This window comes from Elaeis guineensis, chromosome 5, assembly GCF_000442705.2.
Source record: "Elaeis guineensis isolate ETL-2024a chromosome 5, EG11, whole genome shotgun sequence".
NCBI classification, from domain to species: domain Eukaryota; kingdom Viridiplantae; phylum Streptophyta; class Magnoliopsida; order Arecales; family Arecaceae; genus Elaeis; species Elaeis guineensis.
Genome location: NC_025997.2, coordinates 5,743,942 through 5,769,182, shown reverse-complemented (window position 1 = coordinate 5,769,182; position 25,241 = coordinate 5,743,942). Strand labels below are relative to the sequence as shown.

The window sequence follows — 25,241 nt, the reverse complement described above, 5'->3', positions numbered from 1 at the left end:
GCGTCCAGCCTGCACGCTAAATCTCCGCGGACGGGTGAGGCTGGCTTCAGTTGTTGCTGGTATAGGACCCGGCTAGAGGTGTGAACACTCTTGCTCATAGTAGATAAGAAAGGCGTCCACTAGCGAAGCTCATATTGAAAGCTGATCTTTTTCCCTTTTTCTTTTTTTAAAAAAATATTAATAAAAGTATCATAAAATTTTATTTTGGATGGCACAATGGGGTAAGAGATCAAGGATCCAATTACGGTTAGAGTTGCCTTCGAAGATGGAAATTAGGGTAGAAGAATGAGAATTAGCTTTTCCTAATCTCAAACCACTTAGGTAAAAGGTTGAGAGTTCGATTTCGGTTAGAGTTGCCCTAGACGATGGAAACAATAATAGAAGGATGAGAATTAACGGCTTCTAAGCTCCTTTTCTCTTTTCTTTTTTTTCTAATAAAAAAATAGAATTTCTTGCATAAAAGTTTTATTTCTTCAAAAAATATGAAAACAGAAGCAAGAAATATAAAAAATTAAAAAAAACCATGAAATAAAACAGCGGGATATAAAAAGTTTTGCATAAAAATAATCTGTTCAATATCAATCTTTATGTAATATTTTATTAATTTATAAGGAAATAAAAAAAAAAAAGCAAAAACAATAACAAATGAAACAGGTTTCTATGCGTCTTCATTGCAGCAATGAATCGTATATTGTGTCAGGACAAAGTTGGACATTTGTCTATGCTTCATCAAATACTTATCGTTTACTAGGTCTATCTCCATTTCGGGATGGGCAATGTCCCATGAGCACTGGAGATGCAGGTCACATCATTTTCTATGACACCAATTCTGTGTAGTCCAAAGTAGAAAAGTCTAAAGTCTTGACATCAACTACAAGTACCATGCTTGTCACAATGATTGCTGGCTGTTAGTTCTACAATGGAGAATCATGCACGAGTCTACTAGATAGCTTGAATACTTGATTTCTATGCTTGTAGGGAAAAAAAAAGGGAAGAAAACCCTAACCCCGTGGACTATGTTGAAGGTGAAATTTGAACCCAAAATAATGGTACAACTAGTAAGAAATTTTCCTAGCAACTTAAGAAACAACACCTTCTGGATCTTTTGAAGTACCAAACTTTCAGTTCTATCTCCATGTGATGGCATCACTAGCCTAGCTCCTTTGGGAAGAGCAGGCCGTGCAGCTCCACACATAAACAAATCTTATCTTAGCTGCGCATTTACATTACTTTCACTTTGTTGACAATATTGTTGTATAGATAGCAATCATGCTCCTCACTTCGCACAGCTAGAGCCATTCAGCTATGGTGCGTTTGATGCGTTGAAAAATATTTTAAAACCATAAATTAATTTGGAACACCTTTTATATCAATACAAATATATAAAACAAAGTGAACACAAACCGACTACATGGGTTGTTCCCTGGTATATACAAGACACAAGGTCACAACAAAATCCATTAATGAAGGAAGTATATGCTCATACCCCAGCTGCATCACTTCCCTTTCCCGGACACTCGTCAGAATAAAGGAAATGGAGAAAGGAATAGGCACCCCACCTCTGGTGGCAACTGCGGTTTGGTGGTTCGCTGCACATGAGGAGGATGACCAGGTCTTTGCCACGATTTGATCATCATAAAGCTTGCATGGCTGAAATGAGCAAAGAAAGATGCATGAGCTTGAACGCAATCTGGCTACTTCTGAGCATCACTACCTCTTATGGATGAAGCCAACCAAAGTTTCATTGCCATGCATGCCATATGTTTCGTCCAAGTTAACCCAAATCCTATTCTAACTGGTAGCCAACCCAAGCCTGACTCATGATTAATCTAAGCAATCGATAGCCAACCTATATTTGATCCCTGTAGGTAATGCAACTATAATTGCTACGTAAGCCTAATTTGAAGCTCAATTGAGATAGCATGACTCAATTAAAGTACCACAATCATTGTGACACCCATTACCTACATAAAACTGATGGTATTCCAAAATTAATTCCCCTAATTCCAAGCGCGTTCTGGCACCCTAGGTTCAGAAGATCAAAATTATTTAGGAGTGACATGGTGCAGTAACATATGGAAGCTCAATATCTACATTAGATATTCATGTTCTAACTTCACACTGTTTTGGTTGGGTGGGTGGGAGGTCAATTGGACCTGGTCCAAGCAACAATTAGAGGTCAATCGACTTCAACAATGCAGAAAATTCCAACCAGAACAGTCAGCTTGAACAAGAATGGAGAACCTCACACTTCCATGTAATCATTTAGATTTACTATTTAGGTCAACCTAACAAAGAGGTCACTGATTTTGTCTCCACTTTTCATTCTAAAAGAGTAATTAATTATTGCTAAGTATTCCCATCCTTCCAACTCATCCATCCAAGTTCCTCTAGCCTCTCTTATTGGCTGAACTTAAACAACTCTTGATCGTCTCATTCACGCTTTACACTTGCAAGACGAAGTCTCAGCCACATATTTAACTATCTTTATCCAGATCACTCTTTACACTAGGGATTTCAACTCAAGATTCTTCCGTATAAACACACACACCACACACATACTCTCTCTCTCTTCAGGAAAAGAATAAAAGTTGAACACCTTTCAATTACAGAGCATCTCATGCGTTGCAAGATACAGCATTGCAGAAAATAACAACAATTACATTGTCGGTTCCCCACACGACTGTGAAAATTAAACAAGGCTACCAACAACAGAAGCAATCATCCCCACATCAATTCCCCTTGCCCAAGACTTGCAAGAACAGAAGCAACTGGAGGAAAAAGTAGGACACCCCACCTACAGTAGCATACTGTAGCTTGGTGCTTCCCTCCATCTCAGCGAAATCACCATCTCCTGATCTATTGAACCCTCCAGCCAACCATCCCAAGTTCTTTACCCTCCCTCGTGCAATATCCTCACCGCAATCATAGACCTGAACAATGATATATACCACCTTGCAATTAATGATCTCAAACATAAATCCGAGCTTAAAGACTTCAACAAGAATCACCACCAATGGAGTGCTTCATCTACGTACCTGAGTCCTTCACCACAGGCCACAAGTAGCTTATCCTCTTTGTCGGGAACCACCTCCTCCACCTGAGGGAGGAAGCGCTCGTTGATGGTCGTGAGGCACTGACCGGTCCACAGCCCAACGTAGCCGAAGTGGACCCACTTCTTGAGGAGGGTGATGGGGCCGCCGTCGGTGTCCTCCACGAAGACGGGCACGTGAAGGGAGCCCACGACGCGTGCCTTCTCCCACTCCCATGCCGGCCGGACGTCCAGCAGGCGGAACCCTTGGGCTTGCAGCGCCGAAGCCGCGTCTCGGGGCGGTATCGCGCGCACGACGCCCGAGCGGATCAGCTCCTGCTGGCCGCCGCTGCCGCCAGTACCCTTCGGATAAGCCCGGGTCTGCTGTTGTTGGGCTCGAGCCCCCAAAGCCACAGCTCGTGAGGAGAGGTGGCTTACACCAACTGCTATTCCCATGCTTTCTTCCTTATCCGGTTGTGTTCGCATACGCTTTAGATATTCCGCAGGAGTAGAGCTAGCGTCGCTGCGAGGTGAGTCAAAGTCTCGAATAGCCGTTTAGACGAAACAGCGTGAAAGATTTTTTTCGTCAAGGATGTCAATCTCCAACCAATCCCTCTCGAAAGTTCTTTCGAAGAAGGCGCTCAATGTCTAGCTCGGTTGGTTGTATGCGATCGTTTGTCAATAGGATCTGGCTCGATTTTTAGGCAGACCCTGCCGACTTCTTTTTGTACAACAAAAATGTGGAAGAAAGATGATGGAGACCTCAAATTTATTTCAAACATGATACAACAACTACAAACTTGCACCCATGAAGATATAGCTTCATCGATCACCGATCATCGAAAACTCCTACAACCATTCTGATATTACACACTTCTGCATACTCTGCTTGATAATATCAACAATGTCAAAGTTAGTCCATGGTTACAACATTAAACTAAACCGTCAATGCGGCTCTAATTTCCGTAGTGCTGTTAGCTGTATCATATTTTGGTAATCTTGTTTCAGGATTCAGCTTTGCTCCTTGTATTACCACCAAAAAAACAAAAAAAAAAGCACTAAACTGTCAATGCACCATTACAACTTTTAGCTGGAACAGCTTTTCTGGTTTACATAGCTCAACTATGAATAGATGTTAGATTCGCTTTTATTAGTAATCACCAAAAGGTAACTATATGTAAACAATCAATTCCAATGGTTTTTATTTTCCCTGCAAGATCAAGCTCTTGGGAATCTTTGTCTCGGCCTTCTTTCTTCGATTTCATTCATCCAATCGGAAAGCCGGAAAAGGCCCTTATAACCATAGTAAGCACTTGCAATGATCATTAGAAATATCAAAATAAAACAAACGCATCTCCAAAGAGTCTCCTTAATTGCCTGTGCAAAATAAGAAAATTCAAATCATGCATACGCAAATAGCAGCAATACAGCAACATCATTTAGCACAGACAACGCTAACCTGAAATTTTGAAGCCTGCCTGGTTTCCTGCACCCGCTCACGTCTCTTCCGGCGCTTGGGGACATTTGATACTTCCACAACTGGGCTCTTTGGAGAGAAATTTAAAGCAAAAAGTAAGACCTCAAGGGAATAGTTAAAAATATTGCATGCATTTAAAAAAGAGAATTTGCTTGTACCAGTAAATGACACAAAAAATGCATGCTTCTTTAAAGCCACATTTTACTTATCCTATATATGAAGGGCAACAGTCCTTCCTGTCCAACATGTCATGGTTGACAAAAGAAGCTCACTTCACCTCTGATTGAGATTCAGTATACTAGAAAACAAAGCTACTATGCAGAGAAAGAGATGCCATAAAGAACAAATGTCTTGACCATAAACTCTGACCCTTCTTTTGAACAAGAACCCACTAAAAGGTAATTTTGATTTGCATCAGAATCTTGACCGTAACTTTTAGCAGTTCAGAAATTTTCTTAGAGAAGCTTCCACAGGTAAACAAACTGAATAGTGTTCCAGAGTGCCCAGAAACTTGGATGGATGCTTTCAGCAAATGCATTTACCATGAATTTGTGTAGTAAAAACAGTAACAATAAATTAAGCCAGACAGAAGAATCACCTTGAGCATAATCTACACATAAAGATAGTTTTCTGATAGGAGATTCAATAAGCAAATCATAGATTAAACCAGAACATATCATAATCATCTATTTGGGATTGGCCATGAATTAAAACAAATGAAAAAAAAAAAAAAAGTTCCCAACAGACCATATTTGCCACTTAAAACTAAAATCTAAATGACTTTCTCACTTTCTGACCAACTAGGAGTAACACTTCTCATTGAAGAAATGATAATGGTGGTGGCATCACTGTTAATGATGAATATATAAATAAATAAATTTGAAAATGTGACTCTAAAATGAATATGCTATTTTCCTCTGTAATAAACCCATAGCTTGAGTATATGGTGACAATCCAGTTCTCTCCAAGTACAAAAATTGGACAGATAAAAATATTTGGAAGTAGCAAAAATAGCATAGCAAATTATATATTACCTTGGCCTCCCTAGTTTTGCGGAGCTGTAATTCTGACTCAACAACCTTGATTTTACTAGGGCAATTTACACTGCATGGAAGCAGAGCAACTCCAAAGTGGCTCTTTGATACATCTCTAGGATCACGACCAGCATTGCGATACTCTTTTTGTACATCTCGGCATAGCCACTCATTTTTCAGGTTGTTGCATGCACAACGGACAGTGACCTTGCAAGATATAGCAGCAAAAAAAAAAAAAAAAAAAAAAAAAAAAGAAGCTAGATAAAAGACATAGTGTCACTTTAGTCTTCCTAAGAAATTGATTTCTTTCTTTTTATTCCCAAAAAAGGGGTGCTGCACAAAAAACTATAATTTTTTCACTACGAGTCATAGTGAAATCCAAAGTAGAATATTTAGCTACAGAACCTAAACATTAGTCATAATGTACATAATAAAGCCACAATCATAATTATCTAGCTTTAATCCAACTGTTCTGGTTCGACTTTATGGTTCCTCATTTGCCAAGCATTCTTATTTAGAACTACCTAATATGTTATGTTATTCCCAGTTTTTCCATCTCTCGTTCACAACCTCCATCCATGTTACCTTATGTCTTTCCCTCCTTTTGCAGCATCCTTCAAAACAAAACGGGGAATGTCCAAACAATAACACTTGCCAAGTTTGGATCCATTTCAAAGTTTAACATGTTTTCTTTTTGCAATGGGCACACAAGTTAAATCAACTGCCCACCCTTTTCATATAGGCTTGGGAATGGCAGTAGTGGTGTTTTATAAATCCATATAATCCATACAGCATGAAGTTTTTTTTTTTTGTAATTTTATTTTTAGCATCACATTTTCCAGCTTATTTTAGCGGACAAGATGACAACAAAAAAAAAAAAAAAGAAAAGAAAAAAAAAACAAGATAATGAAAAGACAAAGAAACATGTGCCTTAGCTTTTTCTAAAATTCAGCAAATAATGGAAATAAGAAAAGAAAGTGTGTCTCATGAAAAGTGCTTAAGAAGTGTGATTTCAAGACTGTTAATTAACATTAAAAAACACTTCCTTAGAATGAAGATATGTGTAGACATAGACATACATACACATATATATGTATAATGCTAAGTGTAACATTAAAAAACACTTCCTTAGGACCTGTTTGTATGGTTGGGCCGAAAATCCCATAGGATTCATAGGTTGGACTAGTACAACTATAAAAAAATATTGAATTAGAGGCTAGGCTAAGCTTTTCTACAACTATCTAAGACTATCTTTTATATGGGCTGACCTGAATCCCATGAGAAGAAAAAATTACCTCAACAGGTCATTTTTTTTCTCCCTATGGGATTCGGGCCAACCCACTCCAAAAGCCTTTGGGTATTAGGAATATAAGCTTAGTCCAGACTTCTTTTTTTCTAATTGCACTAATCCAAACCCATAAATCCCATGAGATTTTGGGCTTGGACATCCAAAGGCCCTTGAATGAAGTTATGTATATACAGACACACACACACATATAGAGTTGGACTTGGCTACACTCGAATAGATCTTCACTCAGATATGATCAGGTTTAGTTTAGATGATAGGGGTCTTACATCGATGATCTGAGCTATTGAATTCTATTATGTCTAAATAGCTTACACACCAAAAATTATATGATTTGGAGACTTCTAGCTTATGCATCAACAGTCAAAAGAACATATATTGTTTCATATTATTTAGACTGTCCAATTTTTTGATCACGTGATGCAACGGCTAGGAGTCTCCAAATCTCATAATTTTTTGTGTGTAAATAGTTTGGAGCTGGTAGATTATATTCAATTGCTTGGATCATTGATACTGGATCTTATCATCTGATCTAGACTTGATCGGATTTGAGTAGAGATCCACTCAAGTGTAGCTAGGTCTAGCACTATATATATATGTTACACAGAATTAGACTATATACATTATGTCAACTTCTTGTTAAAGAAGTTAACAATTTTTAAATCAATGATAGGCCATTTAAATTGAAGATCCAAACTACTGAATATGACCTATCCTACAAAAAAAGCCTAGAAACAAAATTTATATATTTTTCTGATCTCTAACCTATGCATCAAGTTGGTACAAAAAATGAAGATATCATATGCAGTCGTGTGGTGAAGTACATGATAGAGCACATATATTGAAATTCCATTTCATGTATCATGACCTATACAATCTTAAAAACATAGGTAGATGTAAGTTCATTAGAGTTTGATGATTAGACTATATGAAAACATAGTATCATGCTATTAAAACTATCCATTTTAACACCAATCTGATGCGTAGGTTAGAGACCATCAAAATATATAAGTTTTGGTTTCCACACAATTTTCATAGTGCCTATCATGTTTAATGGTTTCTATCTTGAATTTGGATAACTTATCATTGATTTTGAATTGTTAAGTATTTTTTCAAGGAGTTGATGAAAACTGGAAACTTAGTTTTGAAGGTTGATTTCAAGTAACTGGCCTTAGGTGCTTCTCCATTTCTAAACTTAGTACATTCCAATGTAACCATGCTTAGGAGCCTCAATTTAACAATATGACTGAATGGAACAACGGTTGTTCTGTGTGTTTACATTTAGGCTTTCTTTTGGCAATTTCAGCTACAAATCCAACCACCACCACCGCCATGGGTTTCCATTGTTTTACCAATAGGTTGAGCAAATGTACAATCTACTTGAGTTCACAAATTTGGGCTCCCTGTTGCCAAAATGACACTGATACCATTCACTGCATAGCTTGCTTAACTGTGCTTACTTTATTAATTATACAAAGCATTTTGTGGGTGGAACAAATGAAGTTACTGCATCAATTTAAATATCAGTAGCATATATGATAATCATAATACTTATTGGGACAATATAAGTAGAAAACAAGTACAAAATGGAAGAAGATTATAATATTTTTCATCATGTAGCATGATTGAGATGGTATATTAGCTTTACCTTTTTCAAACACTGATCAATTGATGGGCAAGGACCAGGATGACATGTTTCAGAGCACAGATGTGGACAACTTGATAACTTTCTGCACATAAACATTCATACAGATAGTGTTCTTATTGTATGCAAAAAAAAATCAATGTAAAGAAGCTACTAACTCATGCAAACAACATATTCAACAAGGAACCAAAATACAAAATCGATAATAAGAGATTAATCATTCATCATGCTAAAGCTGATTAATGGACATATAGCAAAAAAATTATAATTTAGTAACCGCAGCCATAACCATAACCAAGAGGCATTATCCCATGATTTCCATCTATTTGGCAATATGAATCATGTTATCCAAAGACCCCAATCACCCATCTCCCCTTGTTTCTTTTCTTTCTTTTGTTTTTTTTTTTTCAAACATTAGTGGGACAAACATTCTAATGACAAGATAAAAGATTAGCGCATAAGCAAGGAGTGAATCCATGGGTTTTTGAGCAGCAACTTGGATTTTAAATGATTTGACAAACACTCTTATGACAAAGGTGAAAACCTTGAATAAGAATGATGACATAATAAAGCAAGGTTCGCAATACTAATGCGTGCCTACCACATCGGGAGTATTGTTACCGCACCAATTCTGATACTTAGAATGGGAGGCATACTGCATGTCAGTATGTCAAACCGATCCCTATATATATATATATATATATATATATACCGGGCATACTGACACTATTCCAACATGGTATAGACAGCAGGTCTAATGCCAAAATTGTGAATCTTGAAATAGAGTCAAAAATATGAAATACAATTAGGAAAGTTTGGCATGCTTAGAATGCTTATTGCTATCACATAAGCTTGCATTTGATTATTTGGCTTTTTTTTAATTCATAGGAACAAAAATTACTATAAAAATGAGCACATGATGATTAATCATATCTAGTGATTCTATACATAGTAACAATCAGAGAAAACTAATAAACAGCATGGAAGACCAACAACATAGACTTCTAATGAAAAGCAGTAGGAAAAAAAGAAGGATATAACTTACCTATGGCATGGTCCACCACATGACCGCACTCTTTGTTGCTCCTTGTCACTCAAGCTGTTGTAATATATACACTCAAAAACATGCACCATGGCACCACAATGACAAGATCTTTTGACAAGGACCTTGCAAGGCGGGCAATCATTGGAATGGCATGGTAGAGGGCAGGGATGTGAACATGATGGCTTCCTAACCTGAATGCATGCAACTTAAACTAAGCACATAGAAATTGTCTAAAAGTAAATTTTCCTATACAAAAGTAAAGATGGTCATAAAATACTAATTATAGAAACTTTCCAAAGAGAGAGTCTCTTTGTGGTAGAGTTGGAAATATATATATTGCTGAGAACTTGCATCCTGACAAAAGTAGTGCAATAGAAGTAATGCAATTAAACCTTTTGGCAAGGAAGGAAGCACTCTTCACAAGACTCTGCAAGTCCACTCTCAGCATCTAATGGGATGAGAGCCTGTTCGTTATTACATCTTTCATGCTGATCCAATTTCAGTTGTTGGCTCTTTAGAACATGACAAGGTTTTGTGCAGTAGTGATTGCCACATGAGAGAAGGTTTCCACATAAGTTCTGACAGGCAAACTGTCTCTTATTGGAGCAAACGATCTAAAAACCAACATAAAATCACATAAGAAAGATGAAATATCAACTGTCTTATGAGATCCTTTATGTAAGAAGAAACTGGAGCATACTTGTAGCAGTCTTCAGTAAAAAGGATCAGTTAAAAACATACCGGACGTTCTTCCCCAACATGCTGGCCAAAGCACGATATCCAAACAACTTCTTGACAAGGAGGGCAGGGTGATCCAGGTATATATTCAATATGCTTGTCGACTTTCTTTTTCTTTGGTTTGAGAGTGAATTCTGGGTTAGGAGGAGGCATAGGACCATGGCACCTAATTGTAAATGGAATATATTGTATCAAATATATAGAACAAGTTGAGATATATTGTTCAACAGACATGTCAAACCTTTCTTTACAATTATGTCCACAAGGAAGTTTGTCTCCACAAATCATTCGACAAGGTGGGCAAGCTCCATAGTGGCACTTGTGACGCTGGCAGAAGAAAAGAACGTTAAACATTCTGTGGGGAAACTTGAATGCAGTTTTCTCTCAAGATAAGGGACACCATATTTCCAGAAAATATAACAAGAAAATGTTAATTGTGTGCTAAACAATAAAAATGCAACTAAAAGAGTTTCCCAACCAACTCAATAAAGATGCCCAACCATTAAAATCTGACTGATTAATAGACCACCAGTTTGTCACCCAAACTCTACATGCAATTTGGGGTCATCATTCTAATATCTGGCCTCTAACCCAGTCAAGTCCAGTCAATATTAATTTTTCCTGATGAGATAACATTTTATCTCATCCAGATTCCACAAAAGGACTCAAAAATGAATAAAACCTTCAGTCTTGTCCGACAACTTCCAATTTGTAACAATAGCTAATCATGTATCATAGGCCAGTATGGATTATCCAATCATGATGCTTAAAAGTTTAGAAAATATTGTAGATCTTAGCTTTCCTAACTTAACTGGTTTTGAGAATGAGGCAGTAAGATGTTATGGCCGAGGTTCTCCCCTTCTCTTATCCTTGTGCCATGGCTAAAAAGAGTCAGTTTTACTTTTGCATTCATGATTTTCTAATAAAAGGCAACATAATGGGATACATAAAAGATGTGTAAACGAATAGTGCTGTCTTGTTATAATATATATCAAACAATATGGTACAGTAGTTACTATAAAATTTAAAGTTTAAACCACCAATTTATAGACAATGTTCTAGAGGAAACTAACGAGGCTATTGGAGCAAATGTGAAGTTGCAACTCATATAACCTTGTTTGGAAATAAGCAACATGACTGCTGTACCAATCTATCGATATCTACAATTGCTCACAACCAAAACACTAAGAGGCATACAAAATACTGCTCAGGGAAATAATAGTAGGTTGTATCAATGTTCTAGAGGAGACTGAAATTAAGCAAAGAATACAATAGTTTTACCCGGCATTCAGATGCATGTATACAAAGACGAGATATATGACACTGTTTGGAACATTTTGGCGGCTTTTGACTCTTTTCAGTCCCACAAGGAACCTGAACAATTTGATTGAAGCAATATCAATATCAGGATAAATACGGAACAAGATGCCTGAATGTAATTTTGAATAAATAAACTTTAAAAGTTCTATTAAAATATATCTCATTATTTTTGAAGTAATTTAAGTGCACGATTAGCAATAAACCAAATATACAATAAATTCCTCACAGGCATTTAATAATTGAAACATTTGTGCGGTGCATAACAATAAATATAAATATTTATTATTGATTAAAAGGAGGAGCCTTTTGTATCGGAACAGATCATTAGGTTCATGCTGTTTGAGACTTGTATAATTGGAAAAACATATTCTATGCATAAAAAAACAGTGGGCAAAAGAATTTTGAGTAGGGGTGGCAGTGGGTTTGGTTGGGTTAGGCCAAAGCAGGTCATGTCAAAAGACCCGCAACCCATAGCATAATGCGTTGGTTTTGGATTGACCAATTTCCGACCAAAATTTCAAATGGCCAATTTGAATCTATTTATTTTGTGTAGGTTGGTTCAAATTGGCCAGTCTAGGTCAAGTGGGGGTGGCAATGGATTGGGTTTGATTTGGGCTGAAGCGGGCTTGGGTTAAAAAACTTTCAACCCATATCCATCCATTTTATAAATGGGCTGGTTTCAGTTTGACCTGTTTCTGACCCAAATTTAAAAATGGTCAACCTGAACCCATTTATTTTGGCTGGGTTGTGTGAGTTGGCACTTCTAAGTCAAATTTTGCCAGTCCTAATTTTAAGGCTTTTTTCTATGCTATAAATAGAAACATATGATATTTCATATCCTCAGCACAACCTCACTGTAAATATTAACTGCAAGAGATGTGTTTGTGTGCCACTCAAAGATTTGTTCTAATTGTTAGAGCTAAGCATAAAACCATTTTTAAATGCGCAGCAACAAAAATATATTCTTTGAGTACATAAATAGAACGAAAAATAATGTAGCAACCATATTTTAAATATATAATCTAATTGAATTGCACCTCAAAGCGTGTCTCTCCACATGAACATGAAATGGACACCATCAAGGGACAAGGAACACAGGCACCTCTAGGAAGGAAATGCAAATAAAAAATAAGTTATACAGTATTAGAGAGAATTAAAAATTACAAACAGCACGAATAACATTTGAAATGAATAAGCGGAAACCTTTGAAAGATTACCGCCATTACAGAAGATTAACCACAATCAAGTGGAGAAAAAGCAATACTAATTATCAATAAAAGTTGATTTAAAGTTCTAGGGAACAGATATTGTACTAAAGATAGCTGAAATATCATAATATTAAATCTTGGATAGGAATGTATCTGTAGAAATAGAATGAAAAAGCTGAGAGACTTCTGTTGGGTCAACAGAATTTAATTGTAAGAAGAACAAAACAATAATGAAAGTTACCAATAGGGAATCTTGTCAAGGTTTGCATACAAACAAATACATGAATATAAAGAGTATAAGGTCGACTCAGAAATCAAGATTACCTGCCCCTGATTGGCTACATGAAGCAAATGAAAATTTCTCCTGCTATACAGGACCGTTTTTGATCAGTTCAAGACTTAAAGTTTAGCCTAGACAAGCATATTTTGCCAGATAATATCACCATATATATTTGACCACAGTGTTTCTTTGCAGCACAGATAGCACAAAAGAAGACAAATACACACGTCCCTGAAAGCACCAGAAAGTAAATATCAAGTCATATGGCATCATAAACGGGATCAAGTACCTGTGGCATGGTGAAAGACATTTATGGTTGCTGCATCTTAGCTTCCTGCCACAAATCTGAACTTTCAATGGTTTATTACTTCTGTTCTAGTGCAAGTGAAGACTCGTAACTTGAAAGAAAGGCAGCAAGAAAGTTATTGATAGATATACACCTCTGGGCAAGAAGGGCAATCCCCATCACAGCAGCGACGCCTACAAGCATGGCGTCCACAATCTCGTAACCGCTGACATTTTCTTTCACAGACCAATTCTTGATAGCACGGAACCTATATTAGATTGAGGTCCAATTGTATAAATTCAGCCAATATACATGGTTAACTTTGTTAATTATAAGCTATTATATTATCAATTTTCAAGTTACAAGGAACAAACATCCCATAGGATTTCCTTAAACACAATGAAAAGAAAACCAAACTTTGAATTTATAATAACAACACATTGGCATCCAAAGCAAAGACTAACCTCCTTCTTCAAGCTCCGACATCGGCAAGACTTGACGACAACAGTCCGACATGTCTCGACGCAAGGCCCACGGTGGCACCTCTCCGGGCACTGATGAATTCTGCAGCTCAGCATCTTCTCGCATGTCGAGCCGCATGTAGGCATATTTGCATCACAAGAGACCCCTCTATATTCCTTCTTCCCGCACGGGCACGTCCTCCTCCCCTGAAGAGGGCAATTCCCACACGGGCCCGCATGGCACCCACGATCACACTTGTGCTTCCCACAGCTTAGCATCCCATCGCATGGTCTCTCGCAGCGGAAGCCCCGCTCCGAGCACTCCCTCTCCTCCTCCGTCTTCCCGCAGGCACAGCGGTACATCCCCCTCACCTCGCACGGGGGGCAGGGGCCCTCATGGCATCTCTCCGGGCAGCGGTGAGTCCTGCAAGGCAGCGGCTTGGGGCAAGGTTGGTTGCAGGAGAAGTGCTTTTGGGCGCAGCGGCGGACGTCCTCGCGGGAACCACAGAAGCAGCGGGAGGTGACGAGCTTGGGGCACGGCGGGCAGGGGCCGGGGTGGCACAGAAGGAGGCAATGGTGGCCGCAGTTCCCGCTGAGAGGGCGACCGCAGACCTCGCCACAAGAGTGGGGGAGGATCCAGGGATCCGCGGGCGGGTCCTCGACCTTGCCGCAGAAGCAGAGGTAGGATCGGGGGATTAGGGTTCTCGGGTACGGGAGGCGGCATTTAGGGCAGGGCCAGTCGGTGGAGGCAGCGGCAGCGGCAGCGGGCTGGGTGGTGGAAGGAGGCCGGTGGGAGGATTGGTGGGCCCAGCTCTGGATGCAGAAGAGGTGGAAGAGGGCGTAGCAGCCGGAGGAGCAGGACCAGGCGGGGTCGGAGGGGCGAACGCGCTCGAGACAGATGAGGCAGGCGACGTAGGGGCCGCGGCCCGAGGTGGAGGCTAGGAAAGATCGGATCTTGGACAGGTCAGGGGCGGAGCGGCCGGAGATCTGGAGGTAGGCGTCGAAGATCGAGTCCTCAAGGGCGGTGCGTTGGCCCGCGGCCTCCTCACCGCCGCTGCCGCTGCTGGCGTCAGAGTCGGAGAAGACGATATCGGAAGGAGGATTCGGGTTCTGGATAGGAAAACGACCAGTGGAGGTGGCGGTGGCGGCCATCGGTGAGCGGAAACCCGCTGGTTATCTCTCGCGACGACGGGAATGACGGCGACGAGAGAAGGATCCTCCCAACGAGCTCTCCTCTCAGCCTCTCTTGCGTACTTATATGGGGCCTCACCTTTCTCACACGAAATCGGTGGCTTAGCGTCCATGAAGCCGGCAAACAGACCCGCCGACTTCATGGCTTTTCGAGATTTTTTTTTTTAATTTTTATTTTCCAGTTATCTAGACTATAGAGTGTAGAGAGACTTGATGACCAACACGTAAGTCTCTGAATGTCCAAGCCTCAACATCGTTTAAACCAACTTTCAGAGAGGCACAACCCAGTTTGATTCCATTAACACATGAAATAACAACTTTATGAGGCACTTGATTAGGCAAAAATAGAAACATATTCTTGGAAAAAAGTCCTCTTATCTATGCCATTATTTGTTAATCAAAAGCATCACCTGGAGATTTCAGATCTATCATATCTGCTCTTTTAGAAATTTTACTTATATAAGCATAGAAATGTTCCTCCAGTGATGCTTTCTCCGATATCCATCCAATTGATTTTGAGAGAGATAGCTGTGAGTTAAAGTTTCGAGAATCCAATGTTAATGGCTTGTTGAATGATTTATCAGGACAATGATGAAGACCAGAACTTTTTTTTTTTTGATGCAAGAAGACCAGAACTTTTAAAACCACCAACTGCAAAAGGAAAAGTGCTCTCAGAAAAACATGGAGGTATTGCTAATTTCAAATAGAAGACATGGCAGATTGTCACATAAATGTAAACTAAGAATGACCCAATCAGTAGCTGATTGCCCCGAAAAATACTCCTGCAATCCAAAACTAGATTCTCTGAAGAAGATCATATTCATGAGGAATAAGTAGTATAATAGTTCAAATATAAGAACAGGAGGTCGAAAGCCTTTCAATCATATGTACACATCAGTCTTTGTTAACACAGCTCAAGAATCTGCAGGGATCTCAAATGAATTCGAAATGCATTAGTAGTTTTACAGACTTCAAAGTCTCTCCCTTGCGGTCACAAAGCGGGACAGACCGAATCCCTGGCCTCAACTCCCACACGGGCAAACAAGTCTGGCCGGCAAAGTCATCCTTCTCAGACATATCATACTCATGAACTTCGATTCGAAGCAAAGCCAGTTCTGGAACAGTCAAGGGGAATTCAAACTCTTCATCCCAAACTGGTGTCCAGTTGTCCTCAATTGCTTTTGTTCTTTTCATTGTTGTATCAGCTGGGACTCCAGCAATGCCAACCTACATGCAGAAGGATGGATTACCTGTTATTCAGTTTTCGTTTACAACATTCATAATTGAGAAGAAGACCAACTCATAATTCTCTGTAATTGTTCAATCCCTTTGTGTTTATCGCACCATGTGCACTGCAAGATGTCTAACATCATGCAAAAGTAGGTGCTTAAATTGTGACAAACCTGTTCTGTTAATGTTGTTACATAGATTACAATCTTTCTAACCAATGAATGCAGAATAGTAAAGTACAGACTGTGATCTCAATCACAAGGGATGGTGCCTTACCTTTCCTGAGATTTATTGACGTAATATTATCTATTTTCATAATCTTACCCTTGTGTAGAAGTCAGGTGGTGAGTATGTATCGAAGTGTGTGAGATGAAAATCAAAGCGCCATCCATCTCCCATATATACCCTCACCTGTTTCATGGTAAAATCAACTGGGATGTGAATGACAAAAAAGGTAAACAAGAACTCACATAACTTACGAGCAGTGATAAGGGTTCACCTTCAATGTTTTCTTAACTGGCAATGTGACTTTAGGATTGAATACATTATCTGGATCATTATCCAACAGAAAATCTGGTTTCTTTACATAACCACACCCTCCATTAGCTCTAAACATCCCATGTACCAACCAGAGTGCCCTCCCATACCCCTATCAGAGAATAAAAACACATGATCAAGTAAATGAGGAAAATGTCGAAGACAACTTTTTGCATGCAAGTAGCTCGATGAGTACCAAATTCAGTTTTGTTGAATGTGTACTAAAAGTAAACCCGATTAGTGAATTCAGAAATGTTGAAGATTAAATTTAAGAAGGTATCAGCAGATCAAAGTACTTTTAAGAGAAGCAAATTGCTACAGCACTTGCATGCAATCTTCTGCAAGAACCTTCTAAAGCAATCAGAATCAATTAAAGAAATTTATGATGAATAAGAACATAATGACCTTCATTATCTGGAATTTTCATATGTTCTAGCTAATTAAAAATCATTGCAGCAATGCAATGATGACTTTGCAAAAGGGATCTGGCTTAGTAGCATTAGGCAGTGAATGCAAAAGTTTCCACCCACCATGGGTGTTGCCACACAGAGAGAGAGAGAGAGAGAGAGAAGCTTGGCCTGTAGTTAATAATTAAGAAACAATGCTTGCCTTAGACCTACAAATGAAAGTCGAGTTTGCCAAAGTTAACCATAAACAGGTCCGGATATGAATAATTTGGACTTAGTTCTGAGGCAGAGTGGAGAACAACTAGGGCTCGTTTTCATGCAGGCTCTACGCTCTACATTGATGCATAGGAAATGAATTGATTTGTCATTATATCAAAAATTTGGACAAAGCAAAATTTGGAAGAGATGTTATAAGTTCCAAGATAAGGTGTTTTCAGAGAAATATTCTGTCATATTTTCTTGGGAAAATAGTATAACAACATGCATATTACCTGATCTGGTTCAGAACTGGTAAGTGTGCTTCATGATTGATTATTCTAATTTCATAACTTATATGTTCTGTGCTATGTAGAGTATCATAGTTGTCCTGTTGACAGATAATTCTTTTTCTTCTTCCAGAATATATCTGCTTCATGTAATAAAATGTTTTTTAAGAATTTCTACTTCTCTCCTTCATAATTCCTCCCCTGATTTGTCAAGTTAAGAGATCATAAATAATATTCTTAAATGTGAAAGATCAACAAGGTAACAACCCCAGTAAGATTCAGATCTCAGACTCAGAAAACAGAAAAGTGAACAATTAAGGCAAATAAAAAGGTTCATCTCTACTATATTTATTTGGTCAGTAGATCTCCATGTCATAAGCTTCCAGCCAGTGGCGGTGCCTGACATCAAATATTGGGAGGGCAAAGTAATAATTTGTTAATAATTTTTAAACAAAATATTTTTAATAAATAATAAAATAAAGATATATATATATATCCAAAAATATTACAAAAATATCAATTAATATTTAATTTTATGTATAAACAAAGATAAGTAAAAAATATTATCTTATGCCATTTGCAAAATGATTTTGATAGTGTAAAAATCTCAATAATCTCTTCTACATTAAAAGTTGAAGAATAAATCAAGGACTAAAAAATAAATAAACAATCATTTTTTCTTTAAAATATTTATTATTTTCAATAAAAAATTAATATAAAATAATTATATGGTCTTTTTCCAAATTGATGGACTTGTAATGCGTGTAAGACTAAAATATTAGGGGGGCCACCATATATATAAATATATAGATAATAAGTATTTTAAAATTTTTTGGGGAGGGGGTGGGGGGGGGGGGACAGTGGCCCCCCTTGCTCCCTCTTACGCTCCACCACTGCTGCCAGCAATCTTAAAGAATATCTATAAATATCTATAGATAGAAGATTCACGATCACAATCCATTTTGCAATAAGTGATTGAAAAGCCAAAAATAAGTCTCACTTTGCAATGAAATATATCTGTCTTCTAGGTTTCAGTACATCCATCTATATGAAAATCTAACAATAGCTATTAGAACCATCTAATCAGCAAAAACAGTCACCATACTTTGGTCCATATATCCAAGGAGTTCTTACATAAGCTCATAAAAGCAAATGTATTTTAAAGAGGCCTGGAGAATTTTCAAAATATTTGCTTTGGTTCTGTAATCATCAACAGAATTCAGTAAAAATTTCTATCTTCCAAAATAATCCCAGTTCTTCCACTCAATGAAGGAATTGATGTTTTCACGAAAGTGGTGATAAGATCCCAATATATTTCAATTATGGTTTCCAGAAAAGTAGCGATGGTGAGTACTAAAGTTCCTCCACTCATGCAAAACCTGGCCATCCCATTATAAACACCTAGAAATACCATTTCCAGCCCAAGTTCTATCATTTCATACTTCTCACATAATGAGTCACCTGATAATAGAGATGAATATAACCTATCTATGGGTCTAAAGAAATGGTTATCATGAAGTAGTTGTTTTTTCCCTAAAGAAAGAAAATCTGGATTGCTCAAGCAAAATTAATACCTGCATATTTAATGCAACCATCTGAGCTCCATACATCCAACAAAGCATTGGGCTGTAATTAGAGGAGGTGATACGTGTACCTTTTGGGTAAATCCTCAATAGATTCTTTTGAGTGAACCTACAAAAAAGATTGTGCAGCTATCAGGAATTTTTGCTCCAGCATGTTTTACATGTGGAAATTTATCAGGCAAAATTTAGTTCATGAGATTGTGAAAAAGAGGTGAAACATGCATTATTTAAGATAACCTGCAATCTCTTCACTTCTTAACCGTTTGACTTAAATGGAAGATGTGCAACCAAAGGCTTACACATGCTCACACCAATAGAAAAGAAAGGGCAGATACGAAATATCACTTAAAAGTACAGTTTTCCTTCCGAAGGTACCTGACAATTTCAGTTCCATGAGACGTTACAGCCTTTTGAAACAATATCTCACTTAAGCTAAGACGAGTCACTTTATCAGGATCAATCTTAAATGTATCAGCTAGTTCTCCCTTTCCCTTCCTGGCAGCAATTGCTATTAAACGTTTGTACTCAGGTGCAATTATCTCATGTGGTTTTTTATCACCTTCATCAGGATCTTCTTCTTCATGGTGGTGTTCACCATGTTCATGCTCAGTCTGCAGGTCAACACAGAATACATCAAAGCTGCACATTGACAGATAAAGAATCGAGGAGTAACTGAAAAAATCTTGCTTTCTTATTGCACCTTACTTATAGCACTCATTTCAGCTTTAAGATCTGGGACTTCCATACCCCATGCTTCATCTTCAGCTACCTTTTGTACTGCTTGGTCTTGTTCTCTGATGGTCTTGGATTCAAGATATTCTTTTGGTGGTTTGGTTGATATTATAATTTTCATCTTCAATGCTTCAGGTGAAGGGAATTCTTCCAAAAATTCTGATTTTGTAGTAAACAGCATTTCTCCATAAGTCTGAGTTATCATCTAGATCGAAAAGAAAAAAGAAGATCAGATGGGACTTTTGAAACATAAAGGAGAGTATTCTGACAAAAGATTATCATCTACCTCAGCCACTTTAGCCTGAAGATATGGAGTTAAATGATCTTCAAGAGTAATTATGACCGGGTATGGAGATGCGCTAAAGGCATGCTCTTTAATGGACTCCAAACATTTAAGAAGTTCTACAGGAGTGGTCAGTGTCCTGCAGTCACGAATAAATCAAGTCACAACAAATTAAATCATCAAACAACCTCCATTATTCTTGAAACAGATAACCATATTACACCTCTAGGTCAAGGCTAAAGTTTTCTGTGGTCAACATTGCTACCATAGCTCATGAACAAACAAATAATGCAAATGTATTGATTTTTAATCAATTCTATGCCATATGCAAGACAAGTTTGAAAAAATGTATGCATGATGAATGGTTAAGTAACTAACTCAATCAGGGATGTTTTGAAATCAAAATTTATAGCTTATATGCTTTTGATTTCCTCAACAAACCAGACAAAAGAATTGAGTTCAAGCAGTCTATCAACCCTTCTCAACATAATAGTTGTCTGCTTGTTCTCTTTCCCTCCTCCTTTCCTTTTTTCAGCAAAATGGTGGTAGGAACCACCGCATTTTATGAGACATGAAAAGGGTTTGGGTGCTGCTTCTGCTGCATTAAATTGGCTGCAGATGAGGTTACAGGTGACTAGAGCGATTACATTCTGATGGAAGATGTCTGAAATCATCAGGTTCACATCATTCTGAGATCTGACACTTACTCTTAAATGTTTGAATAACATTCATCATACGGGTCTATGTTGACTTATACATATGCTCACTAAGTTGGCTTTCTGGTGCATAAGACATGTCCGTAGAAGTTTTTGGCATAACAAATGGCGGGACTAATAGATGTGGTTGATCCACAGAAACAAGAAATATAACTTTTATAGGAACCAATAGTTGAGGCCAAAGAATGCTCAGAAATAAAAGTTGAAAGAAATGCTTATCATTTGATTACCACCAAAAGAGTTCATATGGACCACAAGGCATTGAGGTCCATCATGAGCTCAAGACATGACACTAGCATCTTTCCTAGGAATTGGCAAGGTAGCTGTCTGACCTTTGAGTTTCAACATGAAAATTGAAACAAAACCACTAAGATGATTGATCATAGCATAGGATTTAATAAAATTTAGGAAAACAAGGTCCTTGCATGCTAGTGATGGGGCACTGAAGTGCACACCCGCAATTATGGTCCCAATAAAAAGTCTAGCACACCAGAAGCAGGGAAAATGACCAAAACCATTTTCTTGCATGGCTCAAGGTCTACTTGCTTTCTAGGCATGGAAGATCCAGTTGAGAATGTTTCCTAGCTACAGAACAAGCTCAGGAAGGCCTGGAGGATTATAAAATCCCCTATAGAGTGTGACCTTTGATCACATGAGCTTCACTCACACAGACTTTGTGAAGGCTGAGCTAGTATTATTGAATTGGTCATATGAGTCAGGCCTTGAAAATATTTTAAGCTGCATCTAGAATGGCTGCAAGCCCTGCAGGGATGCCTGCAGGAGTCTTAAAAATGTTGAATGGCATAAAAGAGAAGAACAAGGGAAGACAGAAGTAGATCAACCCTTTTCACACTCTTATGGAAACTTTGTATATTAATACTAATATAGATTATCTTATAATTGCATATTGCGAAAGAATTGATGAATAAAGAATTACCTGTACTCACAACGTTGAATTTGCACCTAATCCATATGGACATACATGTCCATATAATGTGTACATGCCCTATCTCTAGAATATCATTCTCGTCATCCATATGTCTGTGCCCCTAGAGTTGTGCCTAAAGTAGTTCATGGGTGTTACACATACTCATGATTGGTTTGGCAGCATGGATGCAATATGAAAAGCTCCATAAATGAAAGTTAAATCTTTCTCAAAAAAAAAAAAAAAAGTTGAACTACAAATAAATTTTATTCAAGAAAAAAATCATAGATAAATAGAAGTTATCTGGACAGATCATGTACCCCCCATGACGCACTTCCACATCATCTTTCGTAGAATTTGGCCATATGTCCAATTCAATTACTCTCACTCCTCTTTGCAGTGCTTTTATTATAGGGACATCACTGCATTCGCTACTGAGTTGGTTTCCTGTTAAATAGGAGTTATGGCCTGTATATATGAAATAGTGTGACAAGGGAGCACTCATATCTCGGTGAACCTGGAACAAAGATATATTTTCTAGCTATTAAATGCAGAATATGTTTTTTTTAAAAAAAATTGGAAAAGAAAGTCGATTTTACATGTATAAATTGCCCTTCAATGAGCAATGCCCATTTTCTCAATCAGATATATGATTGGAACTAAAAAGTTCATATGTAATAATTACTGAGTATAATGAAATTAAATTATTGAGAAACTAAAAAAATCGTGAGAAACAATAATTTCTACAGTAGTCAGAAAGTGATCTTTCTTGTGATTTTGAGAAGATCCTACATCCAAGGCACAAAGTCTACGTACTTATGCATGTCATAACATGGAAGACTTATTTCACACTGAGTCATTGAATTATTGTCGGCATATCATTGCCTTCCCATTAAACATATCTTGTTTTTTTTTGGTGAAAAAACATATCTTGTTTTCAAGGTCAGGTTATTCCTCATACCAACCAGTCATTATGTCAAAACATTCCAAACAGGCACCCACCCTAATCATCAAATTCATCTGATCAACTTCATTCAATAAACATAAATGTAAATGTCTTCTTGCAGCATTGGCCTGGGCTAAATTCTCCTTGTACTTTTACAAAAACACACTGCTTCCTTTAAACTCTACTCCCCTGAATAATCTTTGGCTTGTTCCTGTAACTACATCTAGACAACCAAGGCTCATAATCTTGCACTGGCAAACTTTGTCTTTAACCATGCATCAAAGAGCTGATAGAATGTCTTGTGGGATATTCAACAGCTGGCAAGCTTCTCAAAGTAGGTTTCATTAAAAGAAAAGGTCTACTAGAACTCTGTGAGAACACCAACATAACACCTTCTCATCTTACCAAAGCTCATCGAGCATTCAAAGCACTAGATTGTTTTTGTCACGATAGATCCTAGCCTCTTCATCACTTATATGTATTATTTGAACACATCCTTCTCCATCTTTACAGTTTTTGACCTCATCTTGTCCACGTTACACTATAAACTCCACTTTCCAGGTGAGAGGGTGGTAGTCTTAGTAAAATTATATCATTTGTTGAATCAGACAATTCAAGTATATTGTCTTCTCAATCCCAAGCAATCAATCACGCCCAAAGAGTGCATCCATTCTCTCACAATTACTGTAATTCATACATCTGAAATTTTGAGACATACATTCATGCATGCAGAGAACAATCATAAGCTTTGGTGGACTAGGCAGTAGTGCCCTACCAGCTCCCAAGTCACAACTCACAAGTCAAGCCCTAACTTAAAGCTGGGCCAAGTAGCTCAGCCCAACCCACCAATATTTTTTATCCAGACAAGTTTTGCACCTTTGCCTGTCCCATGCTGATGTGGTGTTCTGCATGCACCAAGCCACATACTTTATCCAAGCCAAGGAGACATTCAAAACCATGCTCCAAGGCATCATCAGTTTTTAAAAAAAAACGAATCGATAGTTTTTAAAAAGAGAAGATCGAGTGAGAACATATAATTCTTGTATCTTAGTTAGACTAATCAGGTATCATCATCATAACACCCTACCAGAACTCACGCAGCTAGAAACCATCCAAGGGACTATCTTTAATATATATATATATATATATATATATATATATATATATATATATATATATATATATATATATTAACAATAGCTGGACGTATGATAGAATTAGAATGGAGAACCAGAGAAGGGAAAAGCACACGCACTCCAAGAGAATGGGAGAGGGCAGAGTTGTCGTTGCCGGTGAGATAGCGGAAGAAGGCTTCGAGGGAGAGCCCCTTCTTCTGGAAAACTCTGAGGTGCTTGAACTCCCTCATGCCGTCGATCACGGCCTGCGCGTCCTCCCTGATGGCCTGGGCCTCCCCCTGGACCTCCACCAAAAACCGCTGCAGCTGCTCCACCCCCATCACCCCGCCCTCCGAGTACTTCCGGAACACCTCCTTCACCCTCTCCGGCGGCTCGTTCGACGCCGGCTGGAACCGTCGCCGGAAACAGAAGCAAACTCTGTACGTCGTCATTAGAAAGGAGAGGGTCACCCAACTGCTGTTTTAACGGGGGAAGCGGTGATCATGGTTTAAATAGATGGAGAGAGAGGCATCCGGGAGTGGAGTGGGAGATGGACTACTACCTTTTGTTTTGTTTGGGTTTTGTCGTGAAGCGTGGGGTTGGAGGGATGCTTTCCTCCTGGGCGGGTCGCATCGCGGCCGCGCTCAACCTTACCGCCTTCGGCCTGGGACTCTTCGGTCCCGGTTTGCCGCAGAATTAATAGCGCTGAATAATTCTTTATGCATTATACATGGTACAATAGAAGCATGCCATCCAATAATATTGAGATATATAATATATTTAAATAAAATAAATATTTAATATTATTTATTTTTTTAATAATAAAAATATCATTTTTTTATAAAAAAATAATATTGTTATTTTTTAATATTTTGCATGACATCTTGAATGATATATATGACTTCTTATATTTTTATGATATCCTGAACAATATATATAATTTTTTAATATTTTATATGACTTTTTGTGAACATATATGACATTCTGAATAGCATATATGATTTTTTGTGAATATATATGACATCCTAAATAATATATCTAGATTTCTAACGTCTTATGTAATTTTTTGTAAATATATATGATATCTTAAACAATATACATAATTTTCTGTGAATATATGTGATATGCTGAATAACATATATTATTTTTTAATATCTTATATGACTTCCTGTGAATATATATAACATTCTGAACAATATATATGATTTTTTAATATCTTATATTAATTAAATATGATATTCTAAATAATAACCAATAGGA

The 25,241-nt window shown here is 37.9% G+C and overlaps 3 protein-coding genes across 3 annotated transcripts; all 3 read right to left on the bottom strand.

The window, feature by feature from the left end:
- Nucleotides 1-2,606: 2,606 nt before the first annotated feature.
- Nucleotides 2,607-3,725, bottom strand: LOC140857896 (rhodanese-like domain-containing protein 10). Its single transcript, XM_073257250.1, is given in 3 exon segments — nucleotides 2,607-2,896; nucleotides 2,899-2,933; nucleotides 3,039-3,725. Coding segments are annotated over 3 exon segments (678 nt in total). The 5' UTR covers nucleotides 3,518-3,725; the 3' UTR covers nucleotides 2,607-2,732.
- A 359-nt stretch (nucleotides 3,726-4,084) lies between these two features.
- On the bottom strand, nucleotides 4,085-15,077 carry LOC105044611 (NF-X1-type zinc finger protein NFXL2). Its single transcript, XM_010922562.4, has 13 exons — nucleotides 13,835-15,077; nucleotides 13,525-13,638; nucleotides 13,374-13,429; nucleotides 12,634-12,700; nucleotides 11,558-11,650; nucleotides 10,518-10,603; nucleotides 10,280-10,442; nucleotides 9,931-10,152; nucleotides 9,539-9,729; nucleotides 8,497-8,578; nucleotides 5,543-5,749; nucleotides 4,491-4,577; nucleotides 4,085-4,408 (listed from the first exon to the last, which is right to left on the bottom strand). The coding sequence occupies exons 1-13, from the start codon at nucleotides 14,981-14,983 to the stop codon at nucleotides 4,250-4,252; spliced, it is 2,676 nt and encodes an 891-aa protein (XP_010920864.2). The 5' UTR covers nucleotides 14,984-15,077; the 3' UTR covers nucleotides 4,085-4,249.
- Nucleotides 15,078-15,868: 791 nt separating this feature from the next.
- LOC105044613 (phosphoinositide phospholipase C 2) lies at nucleotides 15,869-24,447 on the bottom strand. Its single transcript, XM_010922563.4, has 9 exons — nucleotides 24,122-24,447; nucleotides 22,241-22,437; nucleotides 20,283-20,418; nucleotides 19,965-20,201; nucleotides 19,640-19,875; nucleotides 19,256-19,373; nucleotides 16,752-16,901; nucleotides 16,577-16,663; nucleotides 15,869-16,249 (listed from the first exon to the last, which is right to left on the bottom strand). Exons 1-9 carry the CDS (start codon nucleotides 24,431-24,433, stop codon nucleotides 15,956-15,958), a joined length of 1,767 nt encoding a protein of 588 aa, XP_010920865.1. The 5' UTR covers nucleotides 24,434-24,447; the 3' UTR covers nucleotides 15,869-15,955.
- Between the last annotated feature and the right edge of the window lie 794 nt (nucleotides 24,448-25,241).

What these genes read in the sequence shown, in the direction of transcription:
- LOC105044611 (XM_010922562.4), bottom strand. Translation starts at nt 14,983, where the DNA reads ATGGCCGCCACCGCCACCTCCACTGGTCGTTTTCCTATCCAGAACCCG. An exon ending in ATGTTGGGGAAGAACGTCCG is followed by an intron (nt 10,153 to 10,279) that starts GTATGTTTTTAA and finishes GTTGGTTTTTAG; the next exon opens with ATCGTTTGCTCCAATAAGAG. An exon ending in GCTTCCTTCCTTGCCAAAAG is followed by an intron (nt 9,730 to 9,930) that starts GTTTAATTGCAT and finishes GCATGCATTCAG; the next exon opens with GTTAGGAAGCCATCATGTTC.
- LOC105044613 (XM_010922563.4), bottom strand. Translation starts at nt 24,433, where the DNA reads ATGACGACGTACAGAGTTTGCTTCTGTTTCCGGCGACGGTTCCAGCCG. An exon ending in AAATGAGTGCTATAAGTAAG is followed by an intron (nt 19,876 to 19,964) that starts GTGCAATAAGAA and finishes GTTGACCTGCAG; the next exon opens with ACTGAGCATGAACATGGTGA. An exon ending in TGGTTGCATTAAATATGCAG is followed by an intron (nt 16,902 to 19,255) that starts GTATTAATTTTG and finishes ATTCTCTGATAG; the next exon opens with GGGTATGGGAGGGCACTCTG.